This window comes from Giraffa tippelskirchi, chromosome 2 (genome assembly GCF_054371585.1).
Source record: "Giraffa tippelskirchi isolate mGirTip1 chromosome 2, T2T-mGirTip1v1.2.pri, whole genome shotgun sequence".
NCBI lineage: Eukaryota > Metazoa > Chordata > Mammalia > Artiodactyla > Giraffidae > Giraffa > Giraffa tippelskirchi.
In genome coordinates, this window is record NC_137276.1 from 233813348 (window position 1) to 233838574 (window position 25227).

A 25227-nucleotide genomic window follows, 5' to 3' on the forward strand; every position below is an offset into this window, starting at 1 on the left:
ATGTTTGTTTCAATGTTACTCTCTCCACACATTCCCCCCTCCCCCTTCCTTCACTCTATATAGGCTCTAGGCTCATCCACCTCATTAGAACTGACTCAAATGTGCTCCTTTTATGGCTGAGCAGTATCCACTGTATATATGTGCCACGACTCCTTCACCCATGCGTCTGTTGATGACATCCCGGTTGCCTGGGTCCGGGCTACTGTAAACAGAGCTGCAGTGAAACTGGGGCACATGTGCCTTTTTCAGCTTTGGTTTCTTCCGGGTATATGCCTAGCAGTGGAACTGCTGGGTCATATGACGGTTTTATTCCTAGTTTTTTAAGGAATCTCCATAATGGCTCTATCAATTTATATACCCACCAACAGCACAAAAAGGTTCCCTTTTCTCACACCCTATACAGCATTTATTGTTCATAGATTTTTTTTTTCTGATGGTCATTCTGACTCGTGTGAGGTGATATCTCATTGTAGTTTTGATTTGCATTTCTCCAATAATGAGTGATGTTGAGCATCTTTTCATATGTTTATTAGTCATCTATATGTCTTCTCTGGAGAAATGTCTTAGAAACTGAATTCTTTAAAGCATGAGACAATACTCACAAAAATGTGCAACACATCACTACACACAATATGAGTCTAATTATGTTAATGAAGATCAGAAGAACTTCTGATTTGGTTTTAAAAATTTTTTAAAAAGAACAATCAGTTCAGTTCAGTCATTCAGTTGTGTCTGACTCTTTGTGACCCCATGGACTGCAGCACGCCAGGCCTCCCTGTCCATCACCAACTCCTGGAGCTTGCTCAGACTCAAGTGAATAGAGTCTGTGATGCCATCCAACCATCTCATCCCCTGTCGTCCCCTTCTCCTCCTGCCCTCAGTCCTTCCCCGAATCAGGGTCTATTTCAGTGAGTCAGCTCTTCCCATCAGGTGGCCAAAGTACGGGAGTTTCAGCTTCAGCATCAGTCCTTCCAATGAACACCCAGGACTGATCTCCTTTAGGATGGACTGGTTGGATCTCCTTGTAGTCCAAGGGACTCTCAAGAGTCTTCTCCAACACCACAGTTCAAAAGCATCAATTCTTCGGTGCTCAGCTTTCTTTATAGTCCAACTCTCACATCCATACATGACCACTGGAGAAACCACAGCCTTGACTAGAGGGACCTTGTCAGAAAAGTGATGTCTCTGCTTTTTAACATGCTGTGTAGGTTGTTCATAGCTTTTCTTCCAAGGGCAGGTGTCTTTTAATTCCGCGGCTGCAGTCACCGCCCGCAGTGATTCTGGAGCCAGGAAATGAAGCCTGCCCCCGCTGTCACTGTTGAGTGGCAGCATTATCAATGATGTGTTCCTTCCTTCAAATGTTCATGTATTTAATGTTTTCTGAGGAACATTATTCCTTAGTCATGATGTGCTAAACTCGGTGACTATTTTAAAGAAAAATAACTCCTAGAGGGGTTAAATGACAAAAACTCATGTCAGTAAGAGCTAGGACCAACACCTGAGCATGGCTAGAAGGCTCTCAGTTAAGCAGCAGACTCGTGAAGGCAGAGCCCCTAACACGCACCCCCAGAGACTCTGCGACAGCTGACCGTTGGGCACAGACCACGGCTACTGAGGCTTGACGCCCGCCTCCAAGTCCAACCTCATGAGCATCAAATCACCAGTGAAAAGGAGACTATAAGAAGGTTTAATTGAAATACTTGTTTTTATAACTTTACTTTTATATAAAGAAATCTTTCAAAGAACGGTAAAGGAAATAGCAATGACAAACTAGACTGGAGAAAGAAGGCATCAAGGAAAAGTGTTTGGAGACACTGATGTTCTATTGTCTGTACTTACTTTGCTTTTTAAAACACAGCAATGCTTTTAACATGAGACTATTATTTCCTTCAAGTGACACTTCCACAACCTTACTACAATCCCAAATAAACTTTACAGATCCAAGTATTCAATTTATTCAAGTAAAATAATTATCAAAAAGTTCTTTGATAACCTTTGATTTTCAAAAAAATCTGAATATAATATTTGTAAAATAAAGGCTTCAATGAAAGAAGTTTGGATGGCTACTGGATAGGAGAAAAAGACAAAATGATCCAGGACAATTTTCAAAGTCTGAGCTATCTGAACTTTTTTAACATTACAAATGAAGAACTGTGTTTTATTTAGATGCCATTTAAATTATGGTACCACCTAGAAAATTGACATCTAAGATGGTAGACTGAAGATTATATTAAAAAATTTAGTCAGTAGAGCTCTTAACCAGTTCATACACTTATATCTGTTTTTTAAAAAAATTAAACCGCATATACTAGATCCCAAATGACGACTCTGTTTCACTAGCTTTAACTTGCCTGTCTACGTGCGCAACTGTGTGCTGGGCTCAGTTGCGTCCAACTCTGCAACCCCAAGGACTGTAGTCCACCAGGCTCCTCTGTCCATAGGATTCCTCGGGCAAGAATACTGGAGTGGGTTGCTATTCCCTTCTCCAGGGGATCTTCCCAACCTAGAGATCGAACCCGTGGCTCCTGCGTTGGCAGGTAGATTCTTTACCATCTGCACCACCTGGGAAGCCATGAGCAGCCATACCACTATCCTAATTTTACTGCTCTTTATGAGGAATTCTAAAATGGTTCCTCATGTAAATTCAGAAAATTTGCAGAAACCAATGCAAACGCACCATCCAGTGGTAGAAGATGAAAACTGCAACTTATACAGGAATCACATTTTTGTGATTCTACAATGTCGCCAATACACATTACCAGGAGACAAAAAGATAAATGGGCTAAATGATGTTGATGGTGTTTGCTATTTGTTACCATTTTCCTAATCAAATCTTATTCTTACTATCTTAAGTTTGACATTTTTCCTTTTCCTGACTTGCCCACCTGTTATCCAAAAGCTTGACTAAATTAAGAAGGAGTATTTCAAGACTTCGCAGAGCCTTTATTGAGCCAGAGGTTAGAAAAATTTATAAAAAACAGAAATAAGGTGTGTGAGGAATGAATTTCCAGTGAAAGTTTACTCAGTAAGGGCCACTCCGGGAACAAATGAGAGGCACCCTATGTTTCACTTTTGTTTTTTAAGTGATAAGCTGCTAGATAACCCTAAAAAGCCAGGTAAAGATTCACAATTGGTTAATTCCTTCAGAATTCAGAATTCCTAAGGAGAATACGAATAATTAATGTCATCAAAATTATTTCAAGTTGACGAATACAACATAATAATGCTTGCCAACAATCTGCTCTCCATCTACCAGAGTACAGATGGATACAATTTTTCAGCTTCCATTAAGACCTCTGGATCACCCTCTTCTAAAAAATAAATAAAGTTTAACAAAGAATTAATAACAAAAAAAACCTCCCCAAAAGCTAATAAGGGTGATTTGTTTTTGAAACAATGTTGCATTAAGCCTACTTAATATCAAATGGTATTACCACTTGGATCATAAACTATCAAAAAGTACAGCAGGTTGCAGCGTGGTAATGTAAAGAAGCCAGCCTGGCTTCAGTTTCTTCCTTTCTACACAGTCTTTCAGAAACATGTTTGAATTTCAAATAAGCAGCGTACCAAACCAATGCTATCAAACCAGCTTATACTGTCTGCACTAGTGCCTTCAGTCTGACAGCTGGAGACTTTTAAACTCTTTGCACTAACAACATGGGCACCTCTCGCATAGTGAGGCTCCCCAGGGACGGCTGAATGGCTGACGTATCTACAGTGGGCATCACAAGCACAGAACACAATGGAAAAAGAGCCAGGAGCAGAGAGACACACCCCTCAGACAGAAGAAGGAAGGACACTTCCAGTACAGCATTAAGTGTTTCAGGATAAAATAAAATATTTATTTTATTCAGTTTGTTTATTTTTTACTATTTTATTTATTTATCAACTGAAAAAACAAATGAATAAAATAAAACTAACAGCAGTGGCCACAGGACTGGAAAAAGTCAGTTTTCATTCCAGTCCCAAAGAAAGGCAATGCCAAAGAATGCTCAAACTACCGCACAATTGCACTCATCTCACACGCTAGCAAAGTAATGCTCAGAATTCTCCAAGCCAGGCTTCAGCAATACGTGAACCATGAACTTCCAGATGTTCAAGCTGGTTTTAGAAAAAGCAGAGGAACCAGAGATCAAATTGCCAACATCCGCTGGATCATCAAAAAAGCAAGAGAGTTCCAGAAAAAACATCTACTTCTGCTTTATTGACTATGCCAAAGCCTTTGACTGTGTGGATCACAAGAAACTGGGGAAAATTCTTCAAGAGATGGGAATACCAGACCACCTTACCTGCCTCTTGAGAAACCTGTATGCAGGTCAGGAAGCAACAGTTAGAACTGGACATGGAACAACAGACCAGTTCCAAATAGGAAAAGGAGTACATCAAGGCTGTATATTATCACCCTGCTTATTTAACTTATATGCAGAGTACATCATGAGAAACTCTGGGCTGGAGGAAGCACAAGCTAGAATCAAGATTGCCGGGAGAAATATCAATAACCTCAGCTATGCAGATGACACCACCCTTATGGCAGAAAGTGAAGAAGAACTAAAGAGCCTCTTGATGAAAGTGAGAGGGGAGAGTGAAAAGGTTGGCTTAAAGCTCAACATTCAGAAAACTAAGATCATGGCATCTAGTCCCATCACTTCATGGGAAATAGATGGGGAAACAGTGGAAACAGTGGCTGACTTTATTTTTCTGGGCTCCAAAATCACTGCAGATGGTGATTGCAGCCATGAAATTAAAAGACACTTACTCCTTGGAAGGAAAGTTATGACCAACCTAGACAGCATATTCCGTCTAGTCAAGGCTATGGTTTTTCCAGTGGTCATGTATGGATGTGAGAGTTGGATGGTGAAGAAAGCTGAGCGCTGAATAATTGATGCTTTTGAACTATGGTGTTGGAGAAGACTCTTGAGAGTCCCTTGGACTGCAAGGAGATCCAACCTGTCCATCCTAAAGGAGATCAGTCATACTTTGGCCACCTGATGGGAAGAGCTGACTCCTTTGAATAGACCCTGATGCTGGGAAAGACTGAGGGCAGAAGGATGAAATGGTTGGATGGCATCACCAACTCAATGGACATGGGTTTGGGTGCACTCTGGGAGTTGGTGATGGGACAGGGAGGCCTGGTGTGCTGCGGTTCACGGGGTCGCAAAGAGTCGGACACGACTGAGCGACTGAACTGAAGTGTCATCATATTTAATATTCTTTTCCCCAAACCCCAATAGCAAGAGCTTATTAGATTCTTAAGCCCCCTGCAATGAAAATCTATTTGCTATACTAAAGTTTTCCACAAATACAGGGACCACCACACTTACAAACAAAATACCTACAACACAGGATTTGGGCTGACGCTAAGTATTTATTCACATACACTCATATATAAAAGAAAAATTTAAGTTAGGAGACATAAACAGCAACAAACTAACAAATTACAAGAGCTGCCTCTATTACTGCAGAAAGACTAGGGCAGAACCACCTACCATAATAGGAATTCCCACACTATTTCCTCTGGTGGAAGCAGTAGTGGTATTGTTTCAATTCCAATATCAGGCCTGTAGCAGAAAACAAGTATCAAAAGCAAGGATATGCTGACTCTAGAAATCAAGGGCTACATTATAAAGTAACCAATACTTTGAACTGTTAGATAATATTCAAAAATCTTGGTAGTTTAGAACTTAGTTTTACCCTTCTATCAAGAAAGAAAATTATTTTTAATAAAAGAGTGAAAGATGGCAAAAACTACTACAATATTGTAATTAGCCCCCAACTAAAATAAATAAATTTATTTAAAAAAAAAAGAGAGTGAAAGAAAATTATTAATCAGTGTAATGAGACAGAGGTTTTTTTAAAGGTTTTCTTTACATATGAATCATTTCTTGCTGGATTCTCTGAAGAGACTCAAAATGTGGGGTTAGATTCTTAGGATCCTAGCAACAGGATTGTCTCATTAATTAAAAAATTTAAAACCAATCCAATGTATTTAACATTTCTCAAATAATTTCTTGGGGATATCTTAATCTAGGAAACTGTCTATAAGGTATAAAATATTCAATCTACATATTTTCTGAATATTAAAAATATGTTCATTTTAGATATACATAAACTTAAGAAATAACAATAATATTAACAAGGATAAACACTGATAATTATTTTCTATATATGTACTAAAAATCTGTGATAATATACAGTCTAGGAACTTGCCTGTCTCCATTTTCTTCCACTTAACAATGTGAACATTACCCATGTTCTTGAATATTCCTCTATAACACCTCAAATAACTATATAATATTACAGTCAAAAGTAACACCTCATTGTATTTAACCAATTTCCTAAGATTGAATATTTAGGTTACTCTTCTTCTTTTACTCATATATAATAATTTTTCCAGGCTCATATCTCAACAGTTGTTTACAGTGAAATGGCTTGTTTTCAAATAAATAAAATCAGGCCTAAAATACTCTAGACCTTTAATTCTCAGGTGCAATGACTTAGAAAGACCAAATGTTGGAATTAAATTCTCTGTATATAAGTATTCTGTCAACCATATTTATTATTAGTTTGAATCATCCGTGTTTATCATTGTTGTCATAGTGATTATTGCTAATGTTCTAATATGACTTTCCAGTATGTTATGTTAGAAGGAGACAGAAACCATCCACCTGGCAGAAAAACATTAGCTACAGTTCTAAACATATCAAAATTTGTTATGTCTCCTCTTGCCAAAAATCTTCATGAACAAATTAACTCTCAAAAACTATTCAAGGAGCAGTACTTTTACTATTGTGCTGGAGAAGACTCTTGAGAGTCCCATGGACTGCAAGGAGAGCAAATCAATCCTAAAGGAAATCAACCCTGTAAATTCATTAGAAGCACTGGTGCTGAAGCTGAAGCTCCAGTATTTTGGTCACCTGATGCAAACAGATGCCTCACTGGAACAGACCCTGATGCTGGGAAAGACTGAAGGCAAAAGGAGAAGAGGGTGGAAGAGGATAAGATGCTTAGATAGTATTACCAACTCAATGGACATGAATATGAGCAAACTCTGAGAGCTAGTGAAGGACAGGGAAGGCTGGTGTGCTGCAGTCCACGAGGTTGCAAAGAGTAGGACAAGACTTAGCAACTAAACAACCATATTATATTAATGCAACAGACAGTAATATTATTAACTTGCCATTTGGTGGCAGCAAACACAAAAGAAGTATGTTTCCTGAGTACTACTATCTATTGTACTATTACCAATTCAAAGGTAGTCTTCCCTGAATCTCAAATTTTAAACAAGAATTTCAAATGAAAGATGGTGCTTTACGGTTTTAATAGTTATGTTTTAATCCTTTTGTGTTGACAGTCAAGCTCAAAACATTTTTTTAAGTGAATCTGTGATTAATATTAATAGCCTTCTGTTACTATAAGCATTTACAAATACAATTTAATGGCCTCAAAAACTATGGGAATCTTTTGGTACTTATCAAGCAACAAGTAATTGCAATAACTTTCATTTGTACTAATATTTATATATCTCATGTAAAAATTACATTTTTTTACTCTAACTAAATCCAGCTAGTTTCCTATCATCATACTCATCCAAATAATCACCTGTTAATAACTTCACATGTGCTAAGTACACGGAGAAATTGTTTCTGGCTTCATGAAGCTCACACAAAATCTCTCATATATTTCTTTTCCAAGACTTGTGAAATGAGGTAGCAAAAGGCCAGCTTGAGAGTCCAAACTGTATACAAATATATATGTGTGTGCTGTGTTAAGTCGCCTCAGTCATGTCCGACTCTGCGACCCTATGGACCATAGCACGTCAGGCTCCTGTGTCCATGGGATTCTTTAGGGAAGAATACTGGAGGGGGTTGCCATTTCCTCCTCCAGGGGATCTCCCTAACCCAGGGATCGAACCTACGTCTCTTACATCTGTCTCCTGCGTTGGCAAGCAGGTACTTTACCACTAGAGCTCCCTGGGAAACCCACAAATATACATAAAATGAGAAAATATTGTCTCCCTCTACATATATTTTAACAGCACACAAAAAAATTAGAGTAAGGAAATGCAACATAGTTTTATTTTTTGTATTACAATTCCCTTAATGGCCTCCTCTTCTTCCAAAATATCAAGTTATGTCCAAATGGAAAACGTACAGCACTCTTAATTTACTCCTCTATGGACTCAACTCACAAGATGCTAAGTGATTGAAATAATTAAGTTATAACAAACTGCAAAATGTATGGAGAGCATCTTTTCACATAAAATTCTCACACAGTGAAGTATATCACACTTTGCACTAACTTGACTTGGAGAAATCACTGCCCAAGTGTCTTATCATCCAAGACACAGAAACATGATGCTAGAACCATGAGTGGATTCACACTAAGGCCTCCTAAGGACCCAGGAACCACAGTTTCATTCCCCCGCCCTCACAGCCCAACAGCTCCTCCAAGGCAGGGCTGTACCCCGCTCACATGAGTATACTCAGCTCTTTGGCTCTGCATACAACAGCCAGGACCAATCTGCTATGTATGGACATTTATCTCTCATACTGATAACTGAGTCTTGTCAGCAAAAGAGAAATCCATTTTTTTTTTTCTGATTTTGTCCCAAGCAGATGCAATATTTTACAGGTTAAAAATGAATATTGGCAATTTCATATGGGCTAACCAATTATTCCCAACTTAAGTTCCTTGAGGATAGGCACCATTTCTTATGCCCCTCAAAATGCTCATCTTCTAGTAAGGGCAAGAGATAAATAAAAAGTAAACTACACAGCAGTGCAGTAAGTGCTTGATAGTTCAAACTACTCTGTGAGTGTGTGTGCATGTGTGTGTGAGAGAGAGATGTACATACATATAATGCATTAGGAATCACGAGATATACCAGTCAATGAAAGGTATCAGGAAAAGTGGAAACTAGGACTCCATCGCTAAGTGTTAGTGTTAGTCGCTCAGTCGTGCCTGACTCTTTGCGACCCCATGGACTGCAGCCCACCAGGCTCCTCTGTCCATGAGATTTTCCAGGCAAGGATACTGGAGTGGGTCACCATTTCCTTCTCCAGGGGATCTTCCCAACCGAGGGATCCAACCCAGGTCTCCTGCACTGCAGGCAGATTCTTTACCGACTAGCTACTGCTAAGTGATCACTATACTGAGCTATACATGTTTATAGAAATATAAAAGTACTTGGGAACTACTGACTGATTTCTCTCCAAGAGAGGAAGCAACTCAGGGATGCCTGCCTTCACCACTCCTATTCAATTTATCAAAAAGAACTCCCAGCCACTACGACAGGACTATAAGAAGAAATAAAGGGCAAACAGTTCGGAAAGAAAGGAATAAAACTGTCTGTATTAGCAGACAAATTTGACTGTCTATATAGAAAATCCCATGAACATATCAAAAAAGTTTCCAGAACTAAGGATTAAGTGTAGTAAAATCATAGAATACAATTATATTTCTGGGTACTACCAACGAACTAGAAATTTAAAATAAACTTTAAGCAGTACCATTTATAACAGCACCTCACACTTAAAGTACTAAGGTATAATTTAACAAGATATGTACAAAATCTGTATGCTAAACCTATAAAATACTGATGAAAGTGAAAGTTGCTCAGTCGTGTCTGACTCTTTGGACCCCATGGACTACACAATCCATGGAACTCTCCAGGACAGAATATTGGAGTGGATAGCCTTTCCCTTCTTCAGGGGATCTTCCCAACCCAGGGATCAAACCCAGGTCTCCTGCATTGCAGGCAGATTCTTTACCAGCGGAGCTACAAGGGATAGAGGAAACCAAATAAGTGAAGATAACACATCTTCACTGTGTACTGGAAGACTCATTATCATTAAGGTGTCAGTTTTTCCTTATTTAATCTGTAATTCAGTCCAATCCCAACCAAAGTCCCAGTAGTATTTGTAGAAATGAATAAGCAGATTCAAAAATTTACAGGTAAAGACAATGGGTCTAGAAGAGCCAAAACTATTTTTAAGAAGAATGAAATTGCAGTCATATAGATCTAATGGGATGGAATGGACAAGTCCAGAAATATATCCATGCATACACGGTCAACTGACTTTTGACAAAGGTGCACAATGCAGTTCAATAGAAAAAAAAAAATAGGCTTTTCAGCAAATGGTCTTGAATAACCAGATAATTCATTTGCCAAACAACAGCAAAACCTTAGACCTCTACCTAATACTACATATAATTAACTTACAGTGCATCATAGAACTAAATGTACAATCTGAAATTATAAAATTTTTACAAGAAAACAGAGGAGGAAATCTTTGTGATGATGATGAAAGCAAAGATTTCTTAGAGATAATATCAAAAATACAGCTCATAAATAAAAATGATTAAAATTCATCAAAACAAAGAATCTCTGCTCTTTGAAAGACACCATTAAAAGAATGAAAACAGACCACAGACTTGCAAATTAGATATATGATAAACAAATTGTATCCAAAATAAATGAAGAACTTCTATAACTCAATTTAAATGCAAACATTTTGACACTTCACCAAAGATATATAGACATTAATAATTAAGAAACTGCAAAATAAAAACATGAAATCCTATTACACACCTACTAAAATGACTTTTCTGTGTGTGTATAAAACTGATAATACCAAACGCATTATGCTAAGTGAAAGGCTATATACTGAATGATTCTATTTCTTATGACCTTGTACAAAAGCTAAAACCTTAAGGACAGAAAGGCTTCCCAGTTGGCTCAGTGGTGAAGAATATGCCTGTCAATGCAGGAGATATGCATTCCATCCCTGGGTCAGGAAGATTCCTGGGAGAAGGAAATGGCAATTTCCTTCTTGCCTGGGAAACTCTTCTGGTAGTCAAGTACTCTGGCTTGGGAAATCCCATGGACAGAGGAGCCTGGTAGGCTACAGTCCATGGGTCGAAAGAGAGTTGGACGTGACTTAGCAAATAAACAACAAAGTTGTTACGAGCTGGGGACCTGGGGAAGGAACAGACACAAAGAGGCAAAAAGGAATTTTTAGGGGTGATGGACTTGTTCTGTATCTTGACTGCAGTGGTCATTACATGACTATGCATTTGTAGAAACTCACAAAACTGTACACTCGAAGGGTAAATTTTACTATAAATTAAACCTTAGTAAAAAGTAGAAAAAACTATACAAATACTAGAAGCCACAAAACAGTTTTAAAAAATAATCTTGTAATAGGAGAAGACACAAAAATTTAGAAGACATAAAAATTCATAAATTTAAGCAGTTAAAATTATTACATTTCTGCATTTTAAAATGTAACCAAAAGGTCAAATAAATGACAAACATGGGGCGGGGTGGGGGGGAACCACTATTAAAATAGGTAAAGAATAGGAACAATTCATAGGAAAGGAAACATAAATCTCTCAAACATACAGAGAGACGCTCGACCTCATAAAAGAAAATCAAATTAAATTACATGGATGTATCATTGTTTATCTCTAAAACTGGCAAAGATCAAGAAGCCTAAAACTATCGAGGTCCTACAGTGAATGAAGTATTAATATAATATCTGTGGGAAAGTGATTTATTAATAGCTAGCAAAACTTTGAACACATTCTAAACTGATATATTTCTAGGACATTTTTAAGCAAAAAGAACAAGTTACATTGGGTCTATAAAGTGTGAAAACTTGTGTGTAAGAAAGAGAGTGCCAACTGAAGACCGTTTTTAAGGACCGAGTCACTGCAGTCACCGACCTTTAACACAGTCTGAAAGGAGCTCGGGGCAGAGATCAGGAAGGAGGCCCTCTGTGCTCTGGGAAAAGCTGGTAGAACAGGCCTTCAGATGGCTAGGTGTTTTTAGGAGAAAACTCTCTGAACCCCAAGCTCTTGCATCTTCCCATACACAGAAAAGCACTAAAGCCATCAACTAAGACACCCGCTCCTCATGACCAGCGGCAGCCTCCTACCAAGGTGTGTGTCTGGCTGCACACACCCACTTGGCCAAAGTCACAAACACGCTGACCTCTCCCCTCACCTCCTTGGAACAGTTTCTCAGAGCTCTCTGGGAAGGAGTCTCCCAGTCTGAATAAACCTGACTCAGTTTCTGCATTGTGAGTTTTTAACTCGATGAGAAAAAGATGTATCTGTATTTGCTTTTCTCTGCATTCATTTCAGTTCAGTTGCTCAGTTGTGTCCGACTCTTTGCAACCCCATGAAATGCAGCACGCCAGGCCTCCCTGTCCATCACCAACTCCCTGAGTCCACCCAAACCCATGTCCTCGAGTTGGTGATTTCATCCAGCCATCTCATCCTCTGTCGTCCCCTTCTCCTCCTGCCCTCAATCCTTCCCAGCATCAGGGTCTTTTCCAATGAGTCAACTGTTCACATCAGGTGGCCAAAGTATTGGAGTTTCAGCTTCAGCATCAGTCCTTCCAATGAACACCCAGGACTGATCTCCTTTAGGATGGACTGGTTGGATCTCCGTGCAGTCCAAGGGACTCTCAAGAGTCTTCTCCAACACCACAGTTCAAAAGCATCAATTCTGCGGCGCTCAGCTTTCTTTAGTGTCCAACTCTCACATCCATACATGACCACTGGAAAAACCATAGCAGACAGACTTTTGTTGACAAAGTAATATCTCTGCTTTTTAACATGCTGTCTAAGTTGGTCATAACTTTCCTTCCAAGGAGTAAGCGTCTTTTAATTTCATGGCTGCGATCACCATCTGCAGTGATTTTGGAGCCCAGAAAAATAAAGTCAGCCACTGTTTCCACTGTTTCCCTATCTATCTGCCATGAAGTGATGGGATCAGATGCCATGATCTTAGTTTTCTGAATGTTGAGCTTTAAGCCAACTTTTGCACTCTCCACTTTCACTTTCATCAAGAGGCTTTTTAATTCTTCTTCACTTTCTGCCACAAGGGTGGTGTCATCTGCATAGCTGAGGTTATTGATATTTCTCCCGGCAATCTTGATTCCAGCTTATGCTTCTTCCGCCCAACGTTTCTCATGATGTACTCTGCATATAAGTTAAACAAGCAGGGTGACAATATACAGCCTTGACAGACTCCTTTTCCTATTTGGAACCGGTGTGTTGTTCCATGTCCAGTTCTAACTGTTGCTTCCTGACCTGTATACAGATTTCTAAGGAGGCAGGTCAGGTGGTCTGGTATTCCCATCTCTTGAAGAATTTTCCCCAGTTTCTTGTGATCCACACAGTCAAAGGCTCTGGCATAGTCAATAAAGCAGAAGTAGATGTTTTTCTGGAACTCTCTTGCTTTTTCGATGATCCAGCAGATGTTGGCAATTTGATCTCTGGTCCTCTGCCTTTTCCAAAACCAGCTTGAACATCTGGAAGTTCACAATTCACGTATTGCTGAAGCCTGGCTTGGAGAATTTTGAGCATGACTTTACTAGCGTGTGAGATAAGTGCAATTGTGCAGTATTTTGAGCATTCTTTGGCATTGCCTTTCTTTGGGATTGGAATGAAAACTGACCTTAGAAACACTAAGGATACACAGGAAGCAAACATGGCTATTCATTTAAAATGAGCTGTATAAGTTTAACTCATGAGACACAAAATGGGAGAAAGACTTCTCAAGTATAGCTTTACCTGATTTTGATTATTATATCACATGAAGGTAGGAAAAGAGAAGAGGAATTTACTCCAAAGCTGACACATTTGCACATGAGCAAAGTGATATATGTAGGTGTTACCCTGAAAATAAAGAATCTGTCTGGTCTTTCTTTGTCCTGGGCACCTGAGAGCATGGGCACCCTTGGAAGCTCCCGAGTGATGTAAGTGTCTTTGCTACTCATGGGGAGCTCCAAGGACCACTCACTGGTTTATGCCAATGAACTGACTCTAGGCAGGTCCCTAGATTGTTCCAGACTGGGGCTGATCAGGCCGAAGGAACCACCGTGTGATAAAAGCATTGAGGCTGTGAGTCACATGATATTAGTTTGACCTCCTGAACTCCAGGGAGAGGATGAGGCTAGAGACTGAATTCAATCATGTGGCCAATGATCCAACCCATCATCCCTATAAACTGAACAATCTTGACTCTGAGCTATCAGTATGCTAGAAGGGTGATCTATCTGATACAGGCTGGGACCCGGGACCATTTGCTTCAATGCTTATACCTGGACAAACATCTCAGGCAACAGGACACAGAGAAAACTACAAGGGACGAAATAACTGCACACATGCACAGTCGGGGCAAGTTATGAACAAAAAGACGAAAAAATCCAACTGCCACTTTGGAGGTGTCCAGAGCAAAAAAGCAGGGTACCATGCGTGATGCCTGTACATGGCACCACCAAGGGGGTGGGCAGACCACCTACATCACCTCTCTGTTCCTACCTACCGATCTGCCCCTACTGTTTTTGTTCAGTCGCTAAGTCCTGTCCAACTCTTTGCAACCTCATGGGCTGCAGCACGCCAGACTCCTCTGGTCTCCACTATCTCCCAGAGTTTGCTCAAATTCACATCCATTGAATCAATGTTGCTATCTAACCATCTCATCCTCTGCCACACGCTTCTCCTTTTGCCTTCAATCTTTTCCAGGATCAGGCTCTTCCAATGAGTCATATCTTCCTATCAAGTGGCTTCAGCTTCATCATTAGTCCTGCCAATGATTACTCAAGGTTGATTTCATTTAGGATTTACTAGTTTGATCCTCTTGCAGTCCAAAGGACTCTCAAAGAGTCTTCTCCAGCACCACCATTCAAAAGCATCAATTTTTTGGCGTTCAGCCCTCTTTATGGTTCAACTCTCGTATCAGTACATAATTACTGGAAAAACCACAGCTTTTGTCTGCAAAGTGATGGCTCCGCTTTTCAATAAGCTGTCTAGGTTTGTCATAGCTTTCCTTCCAAGGAGCAAGCATCTTTGAATTTCATGGCTACAGTCACTATCCGCAGTGATTTTGGAGCCCAAGAAAATAAAGTATGTTACTGTTTCTACTTTTTCCCCTTCTATTTTGCCAGGAAGTGATGGGACTAGATGCCATGATCTTAGTTTTTTGAATGTTGAGTTTAAGCCAGCCTTTTCCCTCTCCTCTTTCCCCTTCGTCAAGAGGCTCTTTAGTTCCTCTTCACTTTCTGCCATTACAGCGGTACCATCTGCATATCTGAAAAGTTAAAGTGTCAGTTGCTTCAATCATGTTTGACTCTTTGCAACCCATGGACTGTAGCCCGCCAGGCTCCTCTGTCCACGGGATTTCCCAGGCAAGAATACTGGAGTGAGCTGGCATTTCCTTCTCCAGGGGATCTTCCTGACCCAGGGATTGAACGTGGGTCTCCTGCAGTGCAGGCAAATTTGTTACCATCTGAGCAACTGAGCTTGTTGATGTATCTCCCAGCAATCTTGATTCCATCTTGATGAATCTTGTGATTCATCCAGTCTGACATTTCATATGATGTACTCTGCACAGACATTAAATAAGCAGAGTGACAATATACAGTCTTGTCTTACTCCCTTCCCAATTGTGAACCAGTCAGTTGTTCCATATCTGCTTGTAACTGTTGCTTCTCGACCTGCATACAGGTTTCTCAAGGGACATGTAAGGTGGTCTGGTATTCCCATCTCTTTAAGGATTTTCCACGGTTTGTTGTGATCCAACAGTCAAAGGCTTTAGGGTAATCAATGAAGCAGAAGTAGATGTTTTTCTGGAATCCCCTTGCTTTCTGCCAACGAATGTTGGCAATTTGATCTCTGGTTCCTCTGCCTTTTCTAAATCCAGCTTGAACATCTGGAAGTTCTTGGTTCACATACTGCTGAAGCCTAGCTTGGAAGGATTTTGAGCATTACTTTGCAACATGTGAGATGAGTGCAACGGTGCTAACATTCCTTGGCATTGCCTTTCTTTGAGACTGGAATGAAAACTGACCTTTTCCAGTCCTGTGGCCACTGCTGAGTTTTCCAAATTTGCTGGCATACTGGGTGCAGCACTTTCACAGCACCATCTTTCAGGACTGGAAACAGCTCAGCTGGAATTCCATAACCTCCACTAGCTTTGTAGTAATGCTTCCTAAGGCCCACTGGACTTCATAATCCAAAATGTCTGGCTCTAGGTGAGTGACCATCCATTGTGGTTATCTCAGGTCATTAAGACCTTTCTTGTATAGTTCTTCTGTGTATTCTTGCCACCTCTTCCTTATATCGTCTGCTTCTGTTAGATCTTTACTGTTTCTATCCTTTATTGTGCCCATCCTTGCATGAAATGTTCCCTCGATATCTCTAATCTTCTTGAAAAGATTTCTACTCTTTCCCATTTTGTTTTCCTCTATTTTTTTGCATTATTCATTGAAGAAGGTCTTATCTCTCCTTGCTATTCTCTGGAACTCTGCATTCAGTTGGGTATAATCTTTCCCTCTCTCCCTTGCCTTTCGCTTCGCTTCTTTCCTCAGCCATTTGTAAGGCCTCTTCAGACAACCACGCTGCCTTCTTGCATTTCTTTTTCTTGCAGATGACTTTGGTCACTGCTTCCTGTACAATGTCAGAAGCCTCCGTCCATAGTTCTTCAGGTTCTGGGTCTACCAAATCTAATCCCTTGAATCTATATGCCACTTCCACTGTATAATCAATCATAAATGATTTGATTTAGGTCATACCTGAATGGCCTAGTGGTTTTTCCCTACTTTCTTCAATTTAATTCTGAATTTTGCAATAAGGAGCTCATGATCTGAGCCACAGTCAGCTCCAGGTCTTGTTTCTGCTGATGGTATAGAGCTTCTCCATCTTTGGCTGCAAAGAATACAATCAATCTGATTTTGATATTGACCATCTGGTGATGTCCATGTGTAGAGTCATCTCTTGTGGTGTTGGAAGAGGGTGTTTGCTATGACCAGTGTGTTCTCTTGACAAAACTGTTAGCCTTTGCTCTGCTTCATTTTTACTCCAAGGCCAAACTTGCCTGTTACTCTAGGTATGTCTTGACTTCCTACTTTTGCATTTCAGTCCCCTATGATGGGGCTTCCCAGGTGGCACTAGTGGTAAAGCACCTGACTGTCAATGCAGGAGACATAAGAGACAAAGGTTCTATCCCTGGGTTGGGAAGATCCCCTGGAGGGCATGGCAACCCACTCCAGAGTTGGACACAACTGAAGTGACTTAGCACAAACACCCCTATGATGAAAAGGATGCCTTTTTTGGTGTTAGTTCTAGAAGGTCTTATAGATCATGTCTGGCTCTTTGCAGCCCTGTGGATTGTAGCCCACCAGGCTCTTCTGTCCATGGGATTTCCCAGACAAAAATACTGGAGTTGGTTGCCATTTCCTTCTCTAGGGGATCTTCACAACCCAGGGACTGAACTCACGTCTCCTTGTCTCCTGCACTGGCAGGTGGATTCTCTACCACTGCACCCCCTGGAAGCCCGAGGGCAGTGTTGCTGAGACCAAAACTCTTAACCAGTAACATGTGCAGAACTGCACTATGGCAGGCGGTTACTCATTGCAGCCTTCTTTGCATTAGCAAAAGAACCACCTAGATATCAATAGGGAACTGGGGATACATAACAAGAAAATTGAGCTTCCCGGGTGGCCCAGACAGTAAAGAATCCACCTGCAATGCTGGAGACCTGCGTTTGATCGCTGGGTTGAGGAAGACCCCTGGGAGAAGGCAATCGTTACCCACTCCAGTATTCTTGCCTGGAGAATACCAAAGATATGGCAGGCTACAGCCCAAAGGGTCACAAAGAGTTGGACACGACTGAAGCGACTTAGCATGCACGCATGCAACAAGAAAATACTAAGCAGCCATAAGTATTAATAATAATAATAAAACTCTTTAAGTATTGGTAGGGAATGAACTCAAGATCTTGGAGGCAGAGAGAGGAGATAAGATGCACAACAGTGTGTGGTACATGATCTACTGTGTAAAAGGCAGCAGTAACAGACATTTGTTTATACAGTAAAATCTCTAGGAATAAACAAGAAAACATTGGTTGGCTATAGTAAGAGGAACTAGACAACTTGGGGGTGAGTAGATTGAACAAGAAAATATTTTTACATTATATTCTTTCTATTCCTTTAAAATGATGAACCACACAACTGCCTGATAAAATTAAATTTTAAAAGTTTCACAGATGAATCAGATGCATACCAATGGTAAGAATTATTTAGAACAATATTTTGCAATCTACTCCTTTGAAGAATAATTCACATTACTTAAATATCTAAAGGGCAGAATGATAAATCAACTTGATGCTATATGATGCAACCATTAAAAGTCATAACTAGGAAGATTATGTAGCAACTAGGTGAAGTGTGACACTAAAATGAGATGAAGCTGGGTGTCAACCCAAATTAAATATAAAAGTCCCATAATTAATGTGTTCTTGACAAAACATTTTTCATGAAATAAACAGAGCTGCCATGATATATACAGCATCTAGTGCAATGTATTTATTTAAATGAAAAGGTTATAAAGGTGCATATTCCCTCTGTTTAGAATGATGCATCACTCACTCGTTCCAACAGTTACTGAGCTGTTCCTATGTGCTACGCACTGGTAACAAAGAGCACAGTATTGCTCTGAAGGAGTTACTGTTTAGTAGAGGAGACAAGCACACACACAAAGTACTTATGACAGAAGGACACAGACTGAAAACCAAGAAAGCCCAGGCCTGAAAGGGGGCAGGCAAGGAAATGCTGGTTAAGTACTAAATTAATGAAATATGCTACACAGTCACACAGACAGTGCAACTAATCCAATCCTGAGAAGCAGGAGAACTGAGTGTGTGTGCGTGCCTGTGTCAGGTATGACTTCTGCCAGAATGACTCGGACTTTAAACAAGCCAATCAAATAAAGGTAAAATGTCATTTATAATAAAGAGGGCAGGGTGCAAAAATACAAAGCAACATACTACAGGTAGAAATATAAATTAATATATCCTCTGTGGAGGGCAACTGACAATACCTAGCAAAATTATAAATGTATATCCCACTGGAAAAAACTTCCAAACTATATCAGCTGGGAGAAAAATGTACACAACAATCTAGTAAGCCACTTTGTATGTTAAAAGGAGGAGAAAAATAAGAACAGATATGCATCGACTTGGCTTGTCTACTATAAAATCTGCGTCACTGATAGTCTCATAGGCGGAAGTCTGGAACTACATTTCCCAGAATCCCTTTCCCTCAAATGATTCAAAGATAGCATTTCTCTGCCAATGAGGGAGATTACACGATTTTAAGAAGAGAAGGAGGAGCTATTAATTGTCTGATGGCAGCTGTGAATAAAGGCAGGGGCAGGCAACAGGGCCTAAGATCCAAAAGGGCCGCTGCATAACAATCATCTGTTTCTTTCCAGATTCAATATTGTACAATGTCAATTTCCTAAATTAAACCCATAATTTCAATGGAATAATTGTTAAATTCGAGTTTCCATGGCAATTTGAAATTTATAATGTACACAGAAAAAAATCAAAGGGTAAGGAAGAGTCCATTTTGAAGAAAAATGTGAACTTCTCAGCACATACAAAAATAAACTTCCAGATGGGTCAAAAAAACTAAGTAGGTAAATAAACTGCAAATTTTTAGAACAAATAGGATATTTTTAAGAGCTTGACTGCTTCTTACACAAGGAAGGAAAAAAACACAAAAGATTGGGAAGTCTGATTACACTACAATTTAAAATGTTCATAAATAAAATGAAAAGACTTGCAACATACTGAGATGTATATAACAAAACCAACAACAAAAAAACATAGCATGTATGCACACACACACACGAACTGTCTCAAAACTGCACTGTGAGGAGGAAAAAAAACAACAGGCAACTCACCCAAACAGCTCCAATTGGTCAAAACACATGAAAATATATTCTATCTCAGTATAATCTGGGAAATACAAATTAAAACAAGACACTACTTCATATGTATCAGATTGTAAAAACTGAAATCAAGTGAAAACAATTACCAACAAGTTTGAAAGTAAAGAGGCAATACAGCTGGTACAACCACTTTGGAGAAAAGTAAAATTACATTGTAAAAGTGAATGTGTATATATGTTATGGCCCAGAGAGACTACTTTGACATGTCAGCCTCAGAGAAACATGTGCATGAACACCAAGAGACACGCCAGGTTCTCAACTATTTGTAGTACTATTTGTAATCGCTCAACACTAGAAACTACCTAAGTGCAGTATGTTAGGGGAATAAACTGCATTTATTTGTATGAGATATATAGCAATTGTAACAAATGTATCACCATGAACAAAATTTAAAAACAATGTTGCAAAAGACATATCATTTTGAAGTTTAGAAAACACAAAAATAATAGTACATATTGTTTACGGTATTATTTATGGATGTATAAACACAATGTAAGTGCAAAAAACTGAATGATGCAAGTCAACTTTTAAGATGGGAAAGGATGGGAGTGGGGCCCTAGATGTATCTATAACTATTTTATTCCTTTTTAAGAGACAACACAAATAGGGCAAAGTATTAATATCTGTTTATTCCTGGTAATAGTGAGTAGGTTTCTATTCAATTTATTTTATTCAGTGTGTCTGAAAATCTCAATCTGATTTAAAAATATTTTTGAAGATAGATCATTCTGCTTCACTTCAGCACAGAAGACAAATGGAAATGGGCAAGGCTGGGGAGGGCACACTGGTGAGAGGCTGCAGTGACCCCAGCAGGAAGCAGAGCATCATAAAGACACACTCACAAGTGGGCAGGGAGAGATCTGCTGCTTGCACACTCTGGTCAGGACTACAGAGCTCTCCACACTCTGTGAGCCTCGGATACCTGTCAGCTATTCCCTTTTAGGATCTCCGGTATTGTTGAAATGTTTGTGCATATATGATAATTCAAAAAACCAAAGGTCCTCCAATGTCAGCTTGATTTGGGGGCTGTCATAAAATTCAAGTTCAATTATATCAGCTTCTAGATAGTGAACTTCCGGTGCCTTTCCACAGAGCCACTTAGTAAAAATCAAAGCTTGAGGAGCCATAGACTTTATACTACTATTATTAAATCTGATTCACAGTATTATCATCACGTCTGTGTTACTAGCACAATGTCAAAGACACATCCTTGTCAATCTGCACCAAAACTTGTCACTTTCACTATTTGTGTATCACATAAAAGATGGCAGCTTATAAAGAAAATCTAAACTCATCATCTGTAATCATCACCTGCAAATAATTCTACAGACATAGGCCTCGAGAGTCATTAACATCAGATCCCAACAGAATTACCGGCAAAGACACTGAAAATTCCAAAAAGACACATAAGAACACCTAGATAGTGAGTCAGCCCTCACTGAAGTCTTGATTCAAATGTACAGTTTGAAACTAAGAGCACGCTCTGATCAACATTACCATTTCAGATAAACTCATCAAAGTGTGCACGCACGTTCCCTGACACACGTTTATGACATGACACGGTGATCCGAGAGGACCCAGCTCCAGTGACGAAGAATGCAGGCCCAGAGGTCCCCCAGGTCACCACTCCTATCACAACCCACTGTGGCAGGACCCCGGGACCCTTATGGAAAGTACTGTCATCAGACAACTCCCAAATATACGCCAAGCCCCAGAAGCCACTGTGTGTCATTCTTCTTGTTTAAATATTGAGGTAACGCAACTTTCAGAACCGAACACTAGTTTCTTTCATGGCTGTCTGCTTATCAGCATGAACTGCTTAAGAGAAATGGGGCAGGAGATGCACTCTTTCCCTTACACACAGCTGTTTCTCAGCTTATAATGCCATGGTCGTATCACCCTTCAGGCACTCCACACGTGTATTCTTATTACTTTTGCAAAAAGGAAAAATAATTTGTTTCTGTTAACTCAGAAGTAGACCAAAAATGCCCTCATCTTTTGAGCCTCATTTTTAGAGGCAAAGATAGAAGTGCTGTAACTTGGGCTGTTTGACGCAGCACTCTATTCAGTGGTGTGACAGAGATGCACTTCTGGGCACTGGGACGATACAGTTCACTTGGCTATCACTGTCATAGTTTCTGTGTTTCTTCTCCTTTTAGTCCTTTATTGAATCACTTTCTTCTTTTGTTCTTTCTCTGAACCTTTGTCCTGCCTCTTTTATTAGATGAAATCAGATGCAACTAACTCTGATCTTTGACCGACACACATGAACTATTGCACACTCTAGCAGTTACGTGAAATGATGTTTTAGAGTTAGAACAGACCTAGGATTAGACCTGTTACCTTGAATAAAGTCACTTAACTTCTCTGAGTCTGAACCTCCCTAACTTTAATAAGAATAATGCTGCTTACCTTAAACTCATAAAATGTACTCCATACCCTTCAGTGACTCAATGAATGTAACCGATGTGCCCATTTTTTTCCTCCTTTCCTCCACCTACCCCTGGAGCAGCTGTCTTGTCTCTTGTCTTTACAGACCCATATAGGAGACAATGTGAAGTGAAAGTCGCTCAGTCATGTCCGACTCTCTGCGACCCCATGGACTATACAGTCCATGGAATTCCCCAGGCCAGAATACTGAATGGGTAGCTTTGCCCTTCTCCAGGGGAACTTCCCAACCCGGGGATCGAACCCAGGTCTCCTGCACTGCAGGTGGATTTTTTACCAGCTGAGCCACAGGGAAGCCCTCATATAGGAGAGGAGGGGGAAAAAAATCTGTATCACATCAGGGTGCCTCAGACAGTAACTAAGGAGGAGACAGAAAGGGGGTATGAAGAAGGGGTCAGAGCTCCAAACACTACTCTGCCTTTGTCCTAAGATACTGGTACACACCACAGGCCAATTCAGTAAAATGGATCCACTGGTTTTTAAAAAATGAATTCTGAAAAAGCACCAGAGTTGATAGTCCCATCTTCCCTCAGTACAAATATATACACACAAAAACTGTACCTTTACAAGCCAGTGAGGTGACCGTCTTCTTTAGGGATTCATTTCTTCCCTGTCAGGGGGTTTGCCCAGCCCATATCTCCTCTCTCAAAAATGACCAGTACCATTCAAAGCCCATCACTTCGAGCTTCTGCCAGAAAAAAGGGAATTATGTGGAATACTGGAGCAGGACGAGGGTAGCAGTCTCACATAGGAGAAGGGTAGAATAACTGAATCGCTGCAACGGCAGGAGTGCAGCTGAGTGCCAGGAGCCACCGGAACCAGGCACTTACAATCGGCATCACTCCCGTCAAAGCAGATCGCTTCCTTCAAGGAGTGGCAAACACAGACAGCTCTTACATACTGCGTCTGCTGCTGCTGCTGCTGCTGCTGCTAAGTTGCTTCAGTCGTGTCCGACTCTGTGCGACCCCATAGACGGCAGTCCACCAGGCTCCCGTCCCTGGGATTCTCCAGGCAAGAACACTGGAATGGGTTGTTATTTCCTTCTCCAAAGCACAAAAGTGAAAAGTGAAAGTCAAGTCGCTCAGTCGTGTCTGACTCAGCGACCTCATGGACTGAAGCCTGCCAGGCTCCTCTGTCCATGGGATTTTCAAGGCAAAAGAGTACTGGAGTGGGGCGCCACTGCCTTCTCCAATACTGCGTCTGACTACACCCATATCCAGAGGGATGAGTCTCCTTCCTCGTTTCACCTTAAAACATCCAGGGAATTCTGACCGGCCCATGTAAAGCGAGGCAGGCAGGTGACCAAGCAGTGAGGACTCTGCGAAGCCCCAACAGAACCACGTGGTAAGGGACCGAGATGGACAGACAGAATCCCAAATAAGAGTGTGCTGTCCCCAGGAGACAAAACACGGAAGGCAGGCAATACAGGGTACTACTACAGTGTGAAAGCAGAAAAAGCTGTTTCTGGAATTGAAGAGACCTTGGTTAAAATCTACTTGATCAGTTAATCAGAATAAACTTTGGGCAAGCCATATATCATCTCTGAATTAATCTCTTCGTGTATAAAATGAGATTAAAGTAAGATTTAGAAAAAAAAACAGCAGAATCTAGTACCTAATTAGGCATAAAGACAGAAAGGTTTTATTAAATCACTAATTCATTACATCTCACTTTTTTCACCAGTAAAGTTAGAAATAATCACATAAATGTTTAAACACTTGATTGTTTCTGAGAGTTAACATGTAACAGGCCTTTTTCTGTCATTCAAAGTCACAGAATTTCAAGGGAATCAACCCAATGCTTGATTATTTCCAGGAGAAAGTATACTATACCACCTCTAAGCTGGCAGCTTGCTTTCCCTGAGCTGAAGTCACTTCCTTAGCTTTCGTCCACCAGCCATTAGTGTGCCACAGGTGAAAGTCCACTCCTGCTTCCAGGTGGCAGGCCTCCAAATGTCTGAGGCAGCCATGAGGCCTCCCAGCCCCCCGCCCAGGTTAGCTTCCCCAGCTACACATTCGTCTTTGCCTCAGTCATCCACATCACACGATCCAAGCGCACCTCCCATCTGAGAATGCACCACAGCCAAGAACGTGGCAGTCTCAGGCAGGAGTCAGACAGGACCGAGGCCCCATGTCATCTCCGTGCACCAGCCAGACGCTTCTCTGTGTCACACGTGCTGGTGAAGCCAGCAAGCTGCACCCCTCAGCCTTTTCACCAAGGAGTCGTTTTGGGAAGAAAGGACAGGATCTTCCACTCCTCTCTGTTCATTTTCCCTTTGTCAGATTCAGCAGATCACATCAGTCTATCAAGCTCAATCCTCTTGGGTGCTTTAACCTGTCATCCAAAGTCCTCACTATCTCAGAGTCAACACTGATGTGCAGTAACACTTCTGGGTCTCCTCCTTCAAATCATGGAAGGATTATACTTCCCTATCCCACAAACACCCCAGCTGGGTGTGGTCACAGAACCTGCCTTGATCCGTTAACTGTGAGCTGAAACCATGGATGGAGCCTCTGAAGGCTGATGTGCCATCCATCATGCTCCCTCTCTTGTACCACAAGTGAAATCAACATTCCAGAAGGCAGAAAGTCCAGAGGTCCCTCTGTGAGGATAACACAAAGCAGAGAACCCTGCTGACCTGAGAACAGACATGCCATATAAGCAATAAATAAATCTCTTCTCCTTTTCAGTCACTGAGATTTGAAAGTTATCGCTCCAGCAAAACCTAACCCATAGCAGGTATCACACTACCCCTCCTGTATCTGTGCCAGCTGTGAATGTGAGGAGTGGTCTGTACACCTCATGCACTTCACTGAAGACAGGAGGCTGCCCCACAAAAAGAGGAGTTAAGACTGTTTTGCTGCTGCTGCTGCTAAGTCACTTCAGTCGTGTCCGACTCTGTGCGACCCCACAGACGGCAGCTCACCAGGCTCCGCCATCCCTGGGATTCTCCAGGCAAGAATACTGGAGTGG

At 40.7% G+C, this 25227-nt stretch overlaps 1 protein-coding gene and 1 long non-coding RNA gene across 8 annotated transcripts in view; one reads left to right on the top strand and one right to left on the bottom strand.

Annotated features, from left to right (window-relative positions):
* The window catches only part of ANKRD28 (ankyrin repeat domain 28), a 199941-nt gene that overhangs the window by 145415 nt on the left and 29299 nt on the right, over positions 1 to 25227 (bottom strand). Inside the window, exon 3 of one of the 7 annotated variants that reach the window (XM_081573249.1) lies at positions 5487 to 5558. The exons of the other annotated variants lie outside the window; for them this stretch is intronic. Within the exon in view, the coding sequence (XP_081429375.1) occupies positions 5487 to 5489 (3 nt within the window). The 5' untranslated portion in view covers positions 5490 to 5558. The remainder of the gene's footprint in view (positions 1 to 5486; positions 5559 to 25227) is intronic. 7 annotated transcript variants of the gene reach the window in all.
* On the top strand, positions 421 to 6629 carry LOC145539359 (uncharacterized). The gene is made up of 2 exons (XR_014077740.1): positions 421 to 777; positions 5192 to 6629. It is a non-coding gene; the product is annotated as an uncharacterized LOC145539359 (long non-coding RNA).